Source organism: Anopheles darlingi, chromosome 2 (genome assembly GCF_943734745.1).
Source record: "Anopheles darlingi chromosome 2, idAnoDarlMG_H_01, whole genome shotgun sequence".
NCBI lineage: Eukaryota > Metazoa > Arthropoda > Insecta > Diptera > Culicidae > Anopheles > Anopheles darlingi.
In genome coordinates, this window is record NC_064874.1 from 93,079,402 (window position 1) to 93,096,901 (window position 17,500).

Here is a 17,500-nt window from a genome sequence, read left to right on the forward strand (position 1 = left end):
TCTTCAGTCGGTGTGGTCGAAGATTCATCTGTCCCAGGCGCGGTGCTGGTTTGAACCTCGCTCTCTGTAGTTTCGGCAGCTTCATCTTGTGGAGTTTCTGTAGTTTCTGGCTCGTCGCTGACGGTGGAATCGCTATCACCTTCTTCAGTCGGTGTGGTCGAAGATTCATCTGTCCCAGGCGCGGTGCTGGTTTGAACCTCGCTCTCTGTAGTTTCAGCAGCTTCATCTTGTGGAGTTTCTGTAGTTTCTGGCTCGTCGCTGACGGTGGAGTCGCTATCACCTTCTTCAGTCGGTGTGGTCGAAGATTCATCTGTCCCAGGCGCGGTGCTGGTTTGAACCTCACTCTCTGTAGTTTCGGCAGCCTCATCTTGTGGAGTTTCTGTAGTTTCTGGCTCGTCGCTGACGGTGGAATCGCTATCACCTTCTTCAGTCGGTGTGGTCGAAGATTCATCTGTCCCAGGCGCGGTGCTGGTTTGAACCTCGCTCTCTGTAGTTTCAGCAGCTTCATCTTGTGGAGTTTCTGTAGTTTCTGGCTCGTCGCTGACGGTGGAATCGCTATCACCTTCTTCAGTCGGTGTGGTCGAAGATTCATCTGTCCCAGGCGCGGTGCTGGTTTGAATCTCGCTCTCTGTAGTTTCAGCAGCTTCATCTTGTGGACTTTCTGTAGTTTCTGGCTCGTCGCTGACGGTGGAATCGCTATCACCTTCTTCAGTCGGTGTGGTCGAAGATTCGTCTGTCCCAGGCGCGGTGCTGGTTTGAACCTCGCTCTCTGTAGTTTCGGCAGCTTCATCTTGTGGAGTTTCTGTAGTTTCTGGCTCGTCGTTGACGGTGGAATCGCTATCACCTTCTTCAGTCGGTGTGCTCGAAGATTCGTCTGTCCCAGGCGCGGTGCTGGTTTGAACCTCGCTCTCTGTAGTTTCAGCAGCTTCATCTTGTGGAGTTTCTGTAGTTTCTGGCTCGTCGCTGACGGTGGAATCGCTATCACCTTCTTCAGTCGGTGTGGTCGAAGATTCATCTGTCCCAGGCGCGGTGCTGGTTTGAACCTCGCTCTCTGTAGTTTCAGCAGCTTCATCTTGTGGAGTTTCTGTAGTTTCTGGCTCGTCGCTGACGGTGGAATCGCTATCACCTTCTTCAGTCGGTGTGGTCGAAGATTCATCTGTCCCAGGCGCGGTGCTGGTTTGAACCTCGCTCTCTGTAGTTTCAGCAGCTTCATCTTGTGGAGTTTCTGTAGTTTCTGGCTCGTCGCTGACGGTGGAATCGCTATCACCTTCTTCAGTCGGTGTGGTCGAAGATTCATCTGTCCCAGGCGCGGTGCTGGTTTGAACCTCGCTCTCTGTAGTTTCAGCAGCTTCATCTTGTGGAGTTTCTGTAGTTTCTGGCTCGTCGCTGACGGTGGAATCGCTATCACCTTCTTCAGTCGGTGTGGTCGAAGATTCATCTGTCCCAGGCGCGGTGCTGGTTTGAACCTCGCTCTCTGTAGTTTCAGCAGCTTCATCTTGTGGAGTTTCTGTAGTTTCTGGCTCGTCGCTGACGGTGGAATCGCTATCACCTTCTTCAGTCGGTGTGGTCGAAGATTCGTCTGTCCCAGGCGCGGTGCTGGTTTGAACCTCGCTCTCTGTAGTTTCAGCAGCTTCATCTTGTGGAGTTTCTGTAGTTTCTGGCTCGTCGCTGACGGTGGAATCGCTATCACCTTCTTCAGTCGGTGTGGTCGAAGATTCATCTGTCCCAGGCGCGGTGCTGGTTTGAACCTCGCTCTCTGTAGTTTCAGCAGCTTCATCTTGTGGAGTTTCTGTAGTTTCTGGCTCGTCGCTGACGGTGGAATCGCTATCACCTTCTTCAGTCGGTGTGGTCGAAGATTCGTCTGTCCCAGGCGCGGTGCTGGTTTGAACCTCGCTCTCTGTAGTTTCGGCAGCTTCATCTTGTGGAGTTTCTGTAGTTTCTGGCTCGTCGCTGACGGTGGAATCGCTATCACCTTCTTCAGTCGGTGTGGTCGAAGATTCGTCTGTCCCAGGCGCGGTGCTGGTTTGAACCTCGCTCTCTGTAGTTTCGGCAGCTTCATCTTGTGGAGTTTCTGTAGTTTCTGGCTCGTCGCTGACGGTGGAATCGCTATCACCTTCTTCAGTCGGTGTGCTCGAAGATTCGTCTGTCCCAGGCGCGGTGCTGGTTTGAACCTCGCTCTCTGTAGTTTCAGCAGCTTCATCTTGTGGAGTTTCTGTAGTTTCTGGCTCGTCGCTGACGGTGGAATCGCTATCACCTTCTTCAGTCGGTGTGGTCGAAGATTCATCTGTCCCAGGCGCGGTGCTGGTTTGAACCTCGCTCTCTGTAGTTTCAGCAGCTTCATCTTGTGGAGTTTCTGTAGTTTCTGGCTCGTCGCTGACGGTGGAATCGCTATCACCTTCTTCAGTCGGTGTGGTCGAAGATTCGTCTGTCCCAGGCGCGGTGCTGGTTTGAACCTCGCTCTCTGTAGTTTCAGCAGCTTCATCTTGTGGAGTTTCTGTAGTTTCTGGCTCGTCGCTGACGGTGGAATCGCTATCACCTTCTTCAGTCGGTGTGGTCGAAGATTCATCTGTCCCAGGCGCGGTGCTGGTTTGAACCTCGCTCTCTGTAGTTTCAGCAGCTTCATCTTGTGGAGTTTCTGTAGTTTCTGGCTCGTCGCTGACGGTGGAATCGCTATCACCTTCTTCAGTCGGTGTGGTCGAAGATTCGTCTGTCCCAGGCGCGGTGCTGGTTTGAACCTCGCTCTCTGTAGTTTCGGCAGCTTCATCTTGTGGAGTTTCTGTAGTTTCTGGCTCGTCGCTGACGGTGGAATCGCTATCACCTTCTTCAGTCGGTGTGGTCGAAGATTCATCTGTCCCAGGCGCGGTGCTGGTTTGAACCTCGCTCTCTGTAGTTTCGGCAGCTTCATCTTGTGGAGTTTCTGTAGTTTCTGGCTCGTCGCTGACGGTGGAATCGCTATCACCTTCTTCAGTCGGTGTGGTCGAAGATTCATCTGTCCCAGGCGCGGTGCTGGTTTGAACCTCGCTCTCTGTAGTTTCAGCAGCTTCATCTTGTGGAGTTTCTGTAGTTTCTGGCTCGTCGCTGACGGTGGAATCGCTATCACCTTCTTCAGTCGGTGTGGTCGAAGATTCGTCTGTCCCAGGCGCGGTGCTGGTTTGAACCTCGCTCTCTGTAGTTTCGGCAGCTTCATCTTGTGGAGTTTCTGTAGTTTCTGGCTCGTCGCTGACGGTGGAATCGCTATCACCTTCTTCAGTCGGTGTGGTCGAAGATTCATCTGTCCCAGGCGCGGTGCTGGTTTGAACCTCGCTCTCTGTAGTTTCGGCAGCTTCATCTTGTGGAGTTTCTGTAGTTTCTGGCTCGTCGCTGACGGTGGAATCGCTATCACCTTCTTCAGTCGGTGTGGTCGAAGATTCATCTGTCCCAGGCGCGGTGCTGGTTTGAATCTCGCTCTCTGTAGTTTCAGCAGCTTCATCTTGTGGAGTTTCTGTAGTTTCTGGCTCGTCGCTGACGGTGGAGTCGCTATCACCTTCTTCAGTCGGTGTGGTCGAAGATTCATCTGTCCCAGGCGCGGTGCTGGTTTGAACCTCACTCTCTGTAGTTTCAGCAGCTTCATCTTGTGGAGTTTCTGTAGTTTCTGGCTCGTCGCTGACGGTGGAGTCGCTATCACCTTCTTCAGTCGGTGTGGTCGAAGATTCATCTGTCCCAGGCGCGGTGCTGGTTTGAACCTCGCTCTCTGTAGTTTCAGCAGCTTCATCTTGTGGAGTTTCTGTAGTTTCTGGCTCGTCGCTGACGGTGGAATCGCTATCACCTTCTTCAGTCGGTGTGGTCGAAGATTCGTCTGTCCCAGGCGCGGTGCTGGTTTGAACCTCGCTCTCTGTAGTTTCAGCAGCTTCATCTTGTGGAGTTTCTGTAGTTTCTGGCTCGTCGCTGACGGTGGAATCGCTATCACCTTCTTCAGTCGGTGTGGTCGAAGATTCATCTGTCCCAGGCGCGGTGCTGGTTTGAATCTCGCTCTCTGTAGTTTCAGCAGCTTCATCTTGTGGAGTTTCTGTAGTTTCTGGCTCGTCGCTGACGGTGGAGTCGCTATCACCTTCTTCAGTCGGTGTGGTCGAAGATTCATCTGTCCCAGGCGCGGTGCTGGTTTGAACCTCACTCTCTGTAGTTTCAGCAGCTTCATCTTGTGGAGTTTCTGTAGTTTCTGGCTCGTCGCTGACGGTGGAATCGCTATCACCTTCTTCAGTCGGTGTGGTCGAAGATTCATCTGTCCCAGGCGCGGTGCTGGTTTGAACCTCGCTCTCTGTAGTTTCGGCAGCTTCATCTTGTGGAGTTTCTGTAGTTTCTGGCTCGTCGCTGACGGTGGAATCGCTATCACCTTCTTCAGTCGGTGTGGTCGAAGATTCATCTGTCCCAGGCGCGGTGCTGGTTTGAACCTCGCTCTCTGTAGTTTCAGCAGCTTCATCTTGTGGAGTTTCTGTAGTTTCTGGCTCGTCGCTGACGGTGGAATCGCTATCACCTTCTTCAGTCGGTGTGGTCGAAGATTCGTCTGTCCCAGGCGCGGTGCTGGTTTGAACCTCGCTCTCTGTAGTTTCAGCAGCTTCATCTTGTGGAGTTTCTGTAGTTTCTGGCTCGTCGCTGACGGTGGAATCGCTATCACCTTCTTCAGTCGGTGTGGTCGAAGATTCATCTGTCCCAGGCGCGGTGCTGGTTTGAACCTCGCTCTCTGTAGTTTCAGCAGCTTCATCTTGTGGAGTTTCTGTAGTTTCTGGCTCGTCGCTGACGGTGGAGTCGCTATCACCTTCTTCAGTCGGTGTGGTCGAAGATTCATCTGTCCCAGGCGCGGTGCTGGTTTGAACCTCACTCTCTGTAGTTTCAGCAGCTTCATCTTGTGGAGTTTCTGTAGTTTCTGGCTCGTCGCTGACGGTGGAATCGCTATCACCTTCTTCAGTCGGTGTGGTCGAAGATTCGTCTGTCCCAGGCGCGGTGCTGGTTTGAACCTCGCTCTCTGTAGTTTCGGCAGCTTCATCTTGTGGAGTTTCTGTAGTTTCTGGCTCGTCGCTGACGGTGGAATCGCTATCACCTTCTTCAGTCGGGGTGGTCGAAGATTCATCTGTCCCAGGCGCGGTGCTGGTTTGAACCTCGCTCTCTGTAGTTTCAGCAGCTTCATCTTGTGGAGTTTCTGTAGTTTCTGGCTCGTCGCTGACGGTGGAATCGCTATCACCTTCTTCAGTCGGTGTGGTCGAAGATTCGTCTGTCCCAGGCGCGGTGCTGGTTTGAACCTCGCTCTCTGTAGTTTCAGCAGCTTCATCTTGTGGAGTTTCTGTAGTTTCTGGCTCGTCGCTGACGGTGGAGTCGCTATCACCTTCTTCAGTCGGTGTGGTCGAAGATTCATCTGTCCCAGGCGCGGTGCTGGTTTGAACCTCACTCTCTGTAGTTTCAGCAGCTTCATCTTGTGGAGTTTCTGTAGTTTCTGGCTCGTCGCTGACGGTGGAGTCGCTATCACCTTCTTCAGTCGGTGTGGTCGAAGATTCATCTGTCCCAGGCGCGGTGCTGGTTTGAACCTCGCTCTCTGTAGTTTCAGCAGCTTCATCTTGTGGAGTTTCTGTAGTTTCTGGCTCGTCGCTGACGGTGGAATCGCTATCACCTTCTTCAGTCGGTGTGGTCGAAGATTCGTCTGTCCCAGGCGCGGTGCTGGTTTGAACCTCGCTCTCTGTAGTTTCAGCAGCTTCATCTTGTGGAGTTTCTGTAGTTTCTGGCTCGTCGCTGACGGTGGAATCGCTATCACCTTCTTCAGTCGGTGTGGTCGAAGATTCATCTGTCCCAGGCGCGGTGCTGGTTTGAATCTCGCTCTCTGTAGTTTCAGCAGCTTCATCTTGTGGAGTTTCTGTAGTTTCTGGCTCGTCGCTGACGGTGGAGTCGCTATCACCTTCTTCAGTCGGTGTGGTCGAAGATTCATCTGTCCCAGGCGCGGTGCTGGTTTGAACCTCACTCTCTGTAGTTTCAGCAGCTTCATCTTGTGGAGTTTCTGTAGTTTCTGGCTCGTCGCTGACGGTGGAGTCGCTATCACCTTCTTCAGTCGGTGTGGTCGAAGATTCATCTGTCCCAGGCGCGGTGCTGGTTTGAACCTCGCTCTCTGTAGTTTCGGCAGCTTCATCTTGTGGAGTTTCTGTAGTTTCTGGCTCGTCGCTGACGGTGGAATCGCTATCACCTTCTTCAGTCGGTGTGGTCGAAGATTCATCTGTCCCAGGCGCGGTGCTGGTTTGAACCTCGCTCTCTGTAGTTTCAGCAGCTTCATCTTGTGGAGTTTCTGTAGTTTCTGGCTCGTCGCTGACGGTGGAGTCGCTATCACCTTCTTCAGTCGGTGTGGTCGAAGATTCATCTGTCCCAGGCGCGGTGCTGGTTTGAACCTCACTCTCTGTAGTTTCAGCAGCTTCATCTTGTGGAGTTTCTGTAGTTTCTGGCTCGTCGCTGACGGTGGAGTCGCTATCACCTTCTTCAGTCGGTGTGGTCGAAGATTCATCTGTCCCAGGCGCGGTGCTGGTTTGAACCTCGCTCTCTGTAGTTTCGGCAGCTTCATCTTGTGGAGTTTCTGTAGTTTCTGGCTCGTCGCTGACGGTGGAGTCGCTATCACCTTCTTCAGTCGGTGTGGTCGAAGATTCATCTGTCCCAGGCGCGGTGCTGGTTTGAACCTCGCTCTCTGTAGTTTCGGCAGCTTCATCTTGTGGAGTTTCTGTAGTTTCTGGCTCGTCGCTGACGGTGGAATCGCTATCACCTTCTTCAGTCGGTGTGGTCGAAGATTCATCTGTCCCAGGCGCGGTGCTGGTTTGAACCTCGCTCTCTGTAGTTTCAGCAGCTTCATCTTGTGGAGTTTCTGTAGTTTCTGGCTCGTCGCTGACGGTGGAGTCGCTATCACCTTCTTCAGTCGGTGTGGTCGAAGATTCGTCTGTCCCAGGCGCGGTGCTGGTTTGAACCTCGCTCTCTGTAGTTTCAGCAGCTTCATCTTGTGGAGTTTCTGTAGTTTCTGGCTCGTCGCTGACGGTGGAGTCGCTATCACCTTCTTCAGTCGGTGTGGTCGAAGATTCATCTGTCCCAGGCGCGGTGCTGGTTTGAACCTCACTCTCTGTAGTTTCAGCAGCTTCATCTTGTGGAGTTTCTGTAGTTTCTGGCTCGTCGCTGACGGTGGAGTCGCTATCACCTTCTTCAGTCGGTGTGGTCGAAGATTCATCTGTCCCAGGCGCGGTGCTGGTTTGAACCTCGCTCTCTGTAGTTTCAGCAGCTTCATCTTGTGGAGTTTCTGTAGTTTCTGGCTCGTCGCTGACGGTGGAATCGCTATCACCTTCTTCAGTCGGTGTGGTCGAAGATTCGTCTGTCCCAGGCGCGGTGCTGGTTTGAACCTCGCTCTCTGTAGTTTCAGCAGCTTCATCTTGTGGAGTTTCTGTAGTTTCTGGCTCGTCGCTGACGGTGGAATCGCTATCACCTTCTTCAGTCGGTGTGGTCGAAGATTCATCTGTCCCAGGCGCGGTGCTGGTTTGAATCTCGCTCTCTGTAGTTTCAGCAGCTTCATCTTGTGGAGTTTCTGTAGTTTCTGGCTCGTCGCTGACGGTGGAGTCGCTATCACCTTCTTCAGTCGGTGTGGTCGAAGATTCATCTGTCCCAGGCGCGGTGCTGGTTTGAACCTCACTCTCTGTAGTTTCAGCAGCTTCATCTTGTGGAGTTTCTGTAGTTTCTGGCTCGTCGCTGACGGTGGAGTCGCTATCACCTTCTTCAGTCGGTGTGGTCGAAGATTCATCTGTCCCAGGCGCGGTGCTGGTTTGAACCTCGCTCTCTGTAGTTTCGGCAGCTTCATCTTGTGGAGTTTCTGTAGTTTCTGGCTCGTCGCTGACGGTGGAATCGCTATCACCTTCTTCAGTCGGTGTGGTCGAAGATTCATCTGTCCCAGGCGCGGTGCTGGTTTGAACCTCGCTCTCTGTAGTTTCAGCAGCTTCATCTTGTGGAGTTTCTGTAGTTTCTGGCTCGTCGCTGACGGTGGAGTCGCTATCACCTTCTTCAGTCGGTGTGGTCGAAGATTCATCTGTCCCAGGCGCGGTGCTGGTTTGAACCTCACTCTCTGTAGTTTCAGCAGCTTCATCTTGTGGAGTTTCTGTAGTTTCTGGCTCGTCGCTGACGGTGGAATCGCTATCACCTTCTTCAGTCGGTGTGGTCGAAGATTCATCTGTCCCAGGCGCGGTGCTGGTTTGAACCTCGCTCTCTGTAGTTTCAGCAGCTTCATCTTGTGGAGTTTCTGTAGTTTCTGGCTCGTCGCTGACGGTGGAGTCGCTATCACCTTCTTCAGTCGGTGTGGTCGAAGATTCATCTGTCCCAGGCGCGGTGCTGGTTTGAACCTCGCTCTCTGTAGTTTCGGCAGCTTCATCTTGTGGAGTTTCTGTAGTTTCTGGCTCGTCGCTGACGGTGGAGTCGCTATCACCTTCTTCAGTCGGTGTGGTCGAAGATTCATCTGTCCCAGGCGCGGTGCTGGTTTGAATCTCGCTCTCTGTAGTTTCAGCAGCTTCATCTTGTGGAGTTTCTGTAGTTTCTGGCTCGTCGCTGACGGTGGAGTCGCTATCACCTTCTTCAGTCGGTGTGGTCGAAGATTCATCTGTCCCAGGCGCGGTGCTGGTTTGAACCTCACTCTCTGTAGTTTCAGCAGCTTCATCTTGTGGAGTTTCTGTAGTTTCTGGCTCGTCGCTGACGGTGGAGTCGCTATCACCTTCTTCAGTCGGTGTGGTCGAAGATTCATCTGTCCCAGGCGCGGTGCTGGTTTGAACCTCGCTCTCTGTAGTTTCGGCAGCTTCATCTTGTGGAGTTTCTGTAGTTTCTGGCTCGTCGCTGACGGTGGAATCGCTATCACCTTCTTCAGTCGGTGTGGTCGAAGATTCGTCTGTCCCAGGCGCGGTGCTGGTTTGAACCTCGCTCTCTGTAGTTTCAGCAGCTTCATCTTGTGGAGTTTCTGTAGTTTCTGGCTCGTCGCTGACGGTGGAGTCGCTATCACCTTCTTCAGTCGGTGTGGTCGAAGATTCATCTGTCCCAGGCGCGGTGCTGGTTTGAACCTCACTCTCTGTAGTTTCAGCAGCTTCATCTTGTGGAGTTTCTGTAGTTTCTGGCTCGTCGCTGACGGTGGAGTCGCTATCACCTTCTTCAGTCGGTGTGGTCGAAGATTCATCTGTCCCAGGCGCGGTGCTGGTTTGAACCTCGCTCTCTGTAGTTTCAGCAGCTTCATCTTGTGGAGTTTCTGTAGTTTCTGGCTCGTCGCTGACGGTGGAATCGCTATCACCTTCTTCAGTCGGTGTGGTCGAAGATTCGTCTGTCCCAGGCGCGGTGCTGGTTTGAACCTCGCTCTCTGTAGTTTCAGCAGCTTCATCTTGTGGAGTTTCTGTAGTTTCTGGCTCGTCGCTGACGGTGGAATCGCTATCACCTTCTTCAGTCGGTGTGGTCGAAGATTCATCTGTCCCAGGCGCGGTGCTGGTTTGAATCTCGCTCTCTGTAGTTTCAGCAGCTTCATCTTGTGGAGTTTCTGTAGTTTCTGGCTCGTCGCTGACGGTGGAGTCGCTATCACCTTCTTCAGTCGGTGTGGTCGAAGATTCATCTGTCCCAGGCGCGGTGCTGGTTTGAACCTCACTCTCTGTAGTTTCAGCAGCTTCATCTTGTGGAGTTTCTGTAGTTTCTGGCTCGTCGCTGACGGTGGAGTCGCTATCACCTTCTTCAGTCGGTGTGGTCGAAGATTCATCTGTCCCAGGCGCGGTGCTGGTTTGAACCTCGCTCTCTGTAGTTTCGGCAGCTTCATCTTGTGGAGTTTCTGTAGTTTCTGGCTCGTCGCTGACGGTGGAATCGCTATCACCTTCTTCAGTCGGTGTGGTCGAAGATTCATCTGTCCCAGGCGCGGTGCTGGTTTGAACCTCGCTCTCTGTAGTTTCAGCAGCTTCATCTTGTGGAGTTTCTGTAGTTTCTGGCTCGTCGCTGACGGTGGAATCGCTATCACCTTCTTCAGTCGGTGTGGTCGAAGATTCATCTGTCCCAGGCGCGGTGCTGGTTTGAACCTCGCTCTCTGTAGTTTCAGCAGCTTCATCTTGTGGAGTTTCTGTAGTTTCTGGCTCGTCGCTGACGGTGGAATCGCTATCACCTTCTTCAGTCGGTGTGGTCGAAGATTCATCTGTCCCAGGCGCGGTGCTGGTTTGAACCTCGCTCTCTGTAGTTTCAGCAGCTTCATCTTGTGCAGTTTCTGTAGTTTCTGCCTCGTCGCTGACGGTGGAATCGCTATCACCTTCTTCAGTCGGTGTGGTCGAAGATTCATCTGTCCCAGGCGCGGTGCTGGTTTGAGCCTCGCTCTCTGTAGTTTCAGCAGCTTCATCTTGTGGAGTTTCTGTAGTTTCTGGCTCGTCGCTGACGGTGGAATCGCTATCACCTTCTTCAGTCGGTGTGGTCGAAGATTCATCTGTCCCAGGCGCGGTGCTGGTTTGAACCTCGCTCTCTGTAGTTTCAGCAGCTTCATCTTGTGGAGTTTCTGTAGTTTCTGGCTCGTCGCTGACGGTGGAATCGCTATCACCTTCTTCAGTCGGTGTGGTCGAAGATTCATCTGTCCCAGGCGCGGTGCTGGTTTGGACCTCGCTCTCTGTAGTTTCAGCAGCTTCATCTTGTGGAGTTTCTGTAGTTTCTGGCTCGTCGCTGACGGTGGAGTCGCTATCACCTTCTTCAGTCGGTGTGGTCGAAGATTCATCTGTCCCAGGCGCGGTGCTGGTTTGAACCTCGCTCTCTGTAGTTTCAGCAGCTTCATCTTGTGGAGTTTCTGTAGTTTCTGGCTCGTCGCTGACGGTGGAGTCGCTATCACCTTCTTCAGTCGGTGTGGTCGAAGATTCATCTGTCCCAGGCGCGGTGCTGGTTTGAACCTCGCTCTCTGTAGTTTCAGCAGCTTCATCTTGTGCAGTTTCTGTAGTTTCTGCCTCGTCGCTGACGGTGGAATCGCTATCACCTTCTTCAGTCGGTGTGGTCGAAGATTCATCTGTCCCAGGCGCGGTGCTGGTTTGAACCTCGCTCTCTGTAGTTTCAGCAGCTTCATCTTGTGGAGTTTCTGTAGTTTCTGGCTCGTCGCTGACGGTGGAATCGCTATCACCTTCTTCAGTCGGTGTGGTCGAAGATTCATCTGTCCCAGGCGCGGTGCTGGTTTGAACCTCGCTCTCTGTAGTTTCAGCAGCTTCATCTTGTGGAGTTTCTGTAGTTTCTGGCTCGTCGCTGACGGTGGAATCGCTATCACCTTCTTCAGTCGGTGTGGTCGAAGATTCGTCTGTCCCAGGCGCGGTGCTGGTTTGAACCTCGCTCTCTGTAGTTTCAGCAGCTTCATCTTGTGGAGTTTCTGTAGTTTCTGGCTCGTCGCTGACGGTGGAATCGCTATCACCTTCTTCAGTCGGTGTGGTCGAAGATTCATCTGTCCCAGGCGCGGTGCTGGTTTGAACCTCGCTCTCTGTAGTTTCAGCAGCTTCATCTTGTGGAGTTTCTGTAGTTTCTGGCTCGTCGCTGACGGTGGAATCGCTATCACCTTCTTCAGTCGGTGTGGTCGAAGATTCATCTGTCCCAGGCGCGGTGCTGGTTTGAACCTCGCTCTCTGTAGTTTCAGCAGCTTCATCTTGTGGAGTTTCTGTAGTTTCTGGCTCGTCGCTGACGGTGGAATCGCTATCACCTTCTTCAGTCGGTGTGGTCGAAGATTCGTCTGTCCCAGGCGCGGTGCTGGTTTGAACCTCGCTCTCTGTAGTTTCGGCAGCTTCATCTTGTGGAGTTTCTGTAGTTTCTGGCTCGTCGCTGACGGTGGAATCGCTATCACCTTCTTCAGTCGGGGTGGTCGAAGATTCATCTGTCCCAGGCGCGGTGCTGGTTTGAACCTCGCTCTCTGTAGTTTCAGCAGCTTCATCTTGTGGAGTTTCTGTAGTTTCTGGCTCGTCGCTGACGGTGGAATCGCTATCACCTTCTTCAGTCGGTGTGGTCGAAGATTCGTCTGTCCCAGGCGCGGTGCTGGTTTGAACCTCGCTCTCTGTAGTTTCAGCAGCTTCATCTTGTGGAGTTTCTGTAGTTTCTGGCTCGTCGCTGACGGTGGAATCGCTATCACCTTCTTCAGTCGGTGTGGTCGAAGATTCATCTGTCCCAGGCGCGGTGCTGGTTTGAACCTCGCTCTCTGTAGTTTCAGCAGCTTCATCTTGTGGAGTTTCTGTAGTTTCTGGCTCGTCGCTGACGGTGGAATCGCTATCACCTTCTTCAGTCGGTGTGGTCGAAGATTCATCTGTCCCAGGCGCGGTGCTGGTTTGAACCTCGCTCTCTGTAGTTTCAGCAGCTTCATCTTGTGGAGTTTCTGTAGTTTCTGGCTCGTCGCTGACGGTGGAATCGCTATCACCTTCTTCAGTCGGTGTGGTCGAAGATTCATCTGTCCCAGGCGCGGTGCTGGTTTGAACCTCGCTCTCTGTAGTTTCAGCAGCATCCGATTGTCCGGTTGGAGATGCAATGGTGATTGATTCTGGCGTACTAGTTGCTCGATCTACTGTCGTAACTGTTTGATCTTCATTCGTTGCATGTTTGTCATCATCTGATGTTGATGCAATGCTTGTTGATGTTGTTTGCTGTTCACCAGGATCACCAGTCTCCGGCGGTTGATCAGTTGTTTGCGTTGAATCAGTTTGCACAGTTGTTGTTGGAGCAGACGTGGTTGATGGAGGATAGATGAAGTTTTTGATTCCGTTGATAATGTTTGGAACAATATTTTGCAGTACTGCCTGATCCGCTTTTTCATCCACTGGGAACAATTTGCGTATTAGTTCCGTTAATTTGAATGACACGCTGTTTCGCATTTTATCTTTTATATCTGCCTCCACACTTGTCAGCACCTATAGGAAAAGCAAGCAACCGGCAAATAACGCTTTTTCACCAACGAATCGCTGCACATCACGTTTCATGCTACCCTTTCACTAGTTCTAGCAACTTGATGCTGACTTACCAGTAAGATAAGGAATAGCTGGCACACGAACCCACTTTTCACGTTTGCCATGTTGGCAAGATTTCACTGGTACTGCACTTGTGACACTGAGTAGCTGCTCCACCGGAGCAACCTTCTTTTATATTAATCTTCTCATGTAACACTGAATTGACACAGGTGTTTTATCATTTCTTGCATACACGATCGATAATCTTTAACAAGCTGTTTACTATCGATTGCGCTTTATGCTAATCACTGTGATCTTTGCCTATCGCAAATAAGCCTCATCGTCTATGGACACATATGGAAAGTAACAGTAGTCTTTAATAACTCTGTAGCGAAAAGCCATACAGAATCTTTTAACTTAACTAACTGTTGATTTTTCATAACAACGATTTGTCAAATAAATCTGTTGCTACAGATCATGATCCAAGTGTAGAGACACTTTCATTCGAATGCTTGTTGGTCACAGAAAGTTACACTATTCGCCAGTCCAGGATGATACTGCCTGGTGCTTATCAAGTCATGGTTCGCTTGCATTTAGCAAACAATTCAGTCACACATGAGCAGACGGCAATGATTGCATGGTTAATAAACCCTTATGCAAACCTCAGTGAGGGAAATACTAGATCACGCCCATTCCAATCAACAATAGGATTCCATTTGATTAATATCAGTGATTTGCGGCATCGCTCAGCGAAGTCAACGAGTTATCGGACGTTGGATTCATGGTTAAAGTTTCGTTAATCGTTACTCACATTGAGTCCCATAAAATGGGTTTCCGCACAACGTGTCAATCAGGGTGAGTTCTAAGCCCGTAATGTACCGCCAAACATTGGTTCAGGAACAAAGCCCGAGTAGGAACCGCATAAGTTCTGCTGCTCCGTTTTGCTGTGACGTCGAGCACGTTCCTGAAAGATAATAAATTGTGTCGATTTTTCTACCCAAAAGCTCCTCTGCCTCAGCCCAGCCGTTCCCTGCCCACTAGAGTGTTATGAGTTTTATAATCAAAAGAAACCATTCCTGGCCATTCCTCCCTGTGGCCCCGGAGATGTGGAAGTGGCCGTTAAGTGTGCACGGGGCGCCGGTACGGACGGACGATGCTCGGGACAGGACGAAGCATAATAGAGCAATATTTTAACGAGAATGCCCTCGGACACCATGAATATTATCACCTAGTGTCTCCTTGCCGTTGTCGGGCCAACGTACACAGCGCAGCATCGAGCATCATGGCACGATGCTACGCTGTACCGTCTGGGATATGTTCCTGCCGCTGCTGCTGTTGCTTGTGCTCTCATTAAGCGCGTTCGCCTACGTGCGTTCCTTTTCCATTCTGCTCCACTACGGGCCACCTTTCGTTCGCTCCGCTTTCCCCTTCCATTACCCAGTACATGGCACACCACCCCCGCTACCCTGAACGCGCTCGGACATTCGAAGGAAAAATCGATGTCCTCCTGTCCTCTCACACCACGCGGCCACACATCTGCACGGTGATGATGATTCCCCGTTGTTGTCTGCGTTGTCCGTCCGGCAAAAGGTGCGCCGTGTGGCGAGGGAGGATCCTCGTACAAAACCAAACACACACACACACACACACACACGCACACACACCCGGCACACACTTCATACGCGCACTTTGGTTGCAAAATTGCAGCCAAAAACCTCTAGAAATTATCTGAATCTGACTCCCTGCTCCTGAGTGTGTGTGTGTGTGTGTGTGTAGGTGTGGGTGAGTGAGAAGGCGCAGATAAATCACACGAGCCAAAGGACCAAATGAAAAGGATGAGTTGTGAGCCATGTTGCTGTGAAGTGTCCAGAGCGCACGGGACTATACCCTCTGCGAGGATGCTGCACCCACGCGACAGGACAGGACAGAGCCGGGTGCGAGGGGTCTGGACTGGACAAAACAATTTCCCATTTGCCATCACCCCTCGGATCGACTCGATGTCGGACCAAACCAACCGGGACCGGACAACGCGGGGGTCAAGCGGTGTGTAGCGGTTGTTGAATGAGAGAAACAACATCTGCACTGCCATTTAATATGCACATCTCATGCGCTCGTGCGAGCTGCCCGGTGTCCCGCGTGTCCCTGCTCGCCCACACAATACCACGACGTGGTCCGAGTGGTCACAAGAACAATGGACCGATGGCAATGTGGCATAAATTGCTCTATTGCAACCCGTGCCCCTAACCTATCGGCAAAGCGATCGACAAACGGCGAACGGTCCAGATCCGGACGCCGGGAATGGACCCGCTAAATGTGCTCGTAAACGACCCCGAAGGGTCAGGCCAGGGCCAGAAGGGTCACACCGCACACACCTACGCGCGCGCGTTTTAAAGTTGACCGGATCGATATCATTTTAGGTCCGGCAGCCTTTGGCTCAAGCTGCAGCCAAATTAAGCATAACGCTCCAGGATGCGCATCGTGTCCCCTTGGTCACATCCACACCAAACACTGGGTCACTGTGGGTGTGGTGTGGGTATCAATACTCAATAAACTGTTTAACGCAACAAAATGCGTCCCTCGGTACGCTCGATATGGCCACCAAATCAGAAAGATGAGCGGCCGCACGGTTGGTTTCAGGTTTCCCGATTCCCGATGAAAGCCGATTGAATCCGGATGCCCGGTTCTGACTTTGAATCTATCAAACATAAATGGTAGCAACGCGTTGGCGCAGCCATTGACAGACACTTAAGAGAGACACGGGACTGGGACTGGGCAAGTAGAATTGCAAATGGTCAAAATTTGATTGCTTCCGAACCCCTCCGCTTGACCTAGCCTTCCCTCGCATATCGTACACGTGTACCACAATGGTAACTGGCTGCACGCGGCTGGCGCGCAAGAATCAATGTTTGGTTAGCGTTAAAACCACGTGGATCGTAGGACAGCAACAAGAAAAGGAGAATCACCCCCCTGGCCAGCCCCCATACCAAATCGAGGCGAACGAACGAATAGCGAACAAAGATCAAAGCGAGCGCTCCTTTCCTTCCAATCTTTGATCCGGTGGCGCTGGAATGGTGAAAAGAAAATAATTCCATTTTGTTGTAAAAAAAAGCCCCAGAAAGGAGCTGTAAGGACCAAATGGAGCGAGTGTTTGTGCGAGGTGAGATATAGAAATCAATCAACGCACGCAAGCAAACCGTTCCGCGGGTATGTAATCAATGTTGGTGTAGCATAGAAATCTAAAATTTGATCACAACACACGCACGCACCGGTGCGACAATTGCTCCCATCAATTGAAGGGCCTCAACTGAAGTCGATGTCCAATCTACAGTCCCAGCCTTGAACATCATAAACCTCCCGCTTCCCATCCGTTGCCCGTCCATTCCAATGCGCAATCGTTAATGCAAAAATCATCTTTCCCGTACATCTTACTCTCGCAACGCCTCCCGGTCTGCCTCCCATAAAAGCCGGTTCCACGTTGGAAAAGCGATTGAAAAGCAACAACCTGCCACGATTGACTCACAACCCTCTCTGTCTCTCTCTCTCTCTCTCCCTTCTCTTCTCTGTCCGGAGGGGAATCCTTTCTTTTATTGTACCAAAAAGCACCGAAACGGAACTTTCGATCCCGTCGAACCGCTGGATGAAGCTACGCGGCAAACGGACACGGAGCGCTTTGAATGCCGCGCAGTTTTTTGTTTTTGCCGCCGTCCCAGGGATGCGGTCCGAATATTTATTAGATGTTAAAATGTTTATTATAACCAGATGGAAATTGGAAAGCTGCGGCGTGCGGGCGATGTGTGCGTAACCGTGGCAGATGGGACGAGACGAGAGAGAAGGGATCGCCCAAAAAGGCGATCCTCGAGCCCGGGCATTCCGGTAGCGGCGTGGCGAGATTGATCCGACGACGAAACCGACGAACGGCTTCGTTTCTTTCCCTTTTTTTCTGCTCGGGCGTTTTGCAAATATTTACATTTCACAAAGAGTGGGATGCGGTGGCCGGCGTGTGTCCAGTGTGGCCTCCGGGGACCCCGTGGCCAGGGCCAGGGACCAGGCCAAAACGGCGAAAGATGCCCAATTGCAAAGGACGCGAAGCGAAGGCATGGCAATGATAATAATAATCATAATCCTTCCGTTGGTCGAGTAGATGCGGTGCGCCCCCGTCCGTGTGTGTGTGTGTGTGTGTGTGTTGGCGGTTTTTGCTGGCCAATTCGACCCAGAAGGAGGTGGAGCTCGCCCCGAAAGGAATATCATTAAAATTAATTGATGGTGGTCCCAGCCGGAAGATGCAGCCGGTTCCACCACACGCGACTCCCGGAGTCCCTTGGTCTGCGGATGAGGTTTCTGCATACAAATAATGTATAATCAATCGATAATCCCATGGTCCGGGTCGGCATACCCAGTACCTCAACGCTAATTCCAGCAGTTGCCCCGTTGCCGTTGACAACACTCCAAAGTACTTCGTGGACGAAAAATCCTTAACGTATGCCCAAGCTTCGTCAGTCAGTCGTTGCCAAAAGCCTCGGAAGAGCTCATTGTCGGCTGCATGAATATTCCTAATCCCCTCCCTAGCCTTG

At 51.9% G+C, this 17,500-nt stretch overlaps 2 protein-coding genes across 51 annotated transcripts in view; one reads left to right on the top strand and one right to left on the bottom strand.

Annotated features, from left to right (window-relative positions):
* LOC125959893 (uncharacterized) overlaps positions 1–13,089 on the bottom strand; it is a 14,875-nt gene extending 1,786 nt beyond the window's left edge. For 2 of the 50 annotated variants that reach the window (XR_007469779.1, XR_007469775.1), the window contains exons 1-2: positions 2,114–4,125; positions 845–985 (exon numbers count right to left, since the gene is read on the bottom strand). Coding sequence is in view for 7 of the 50 variants with exons in the window: in XM_049692888.1 (XP_049548845.1) it covers positions 2,736–3,863; positions 12,465–12,893; positions 13,004–13,054 (1,608 nt within the window). In the remaining 43 variants the exon portion in view is untranslated. The other 48 variants (XR_007469783.1, XR_007469781.1, XR_007469799.1 and 45 more) reach the window with 47 other exon arrangements.
* The window catches only part of LOC125959899 (protein nubbin-like), a 44,864-nt gene that overhangs the window by 3,718 nt on the left and 23,646 nt on the right, over positions 1–17,500 (top strand). The window lies entirely within an intron of this gene.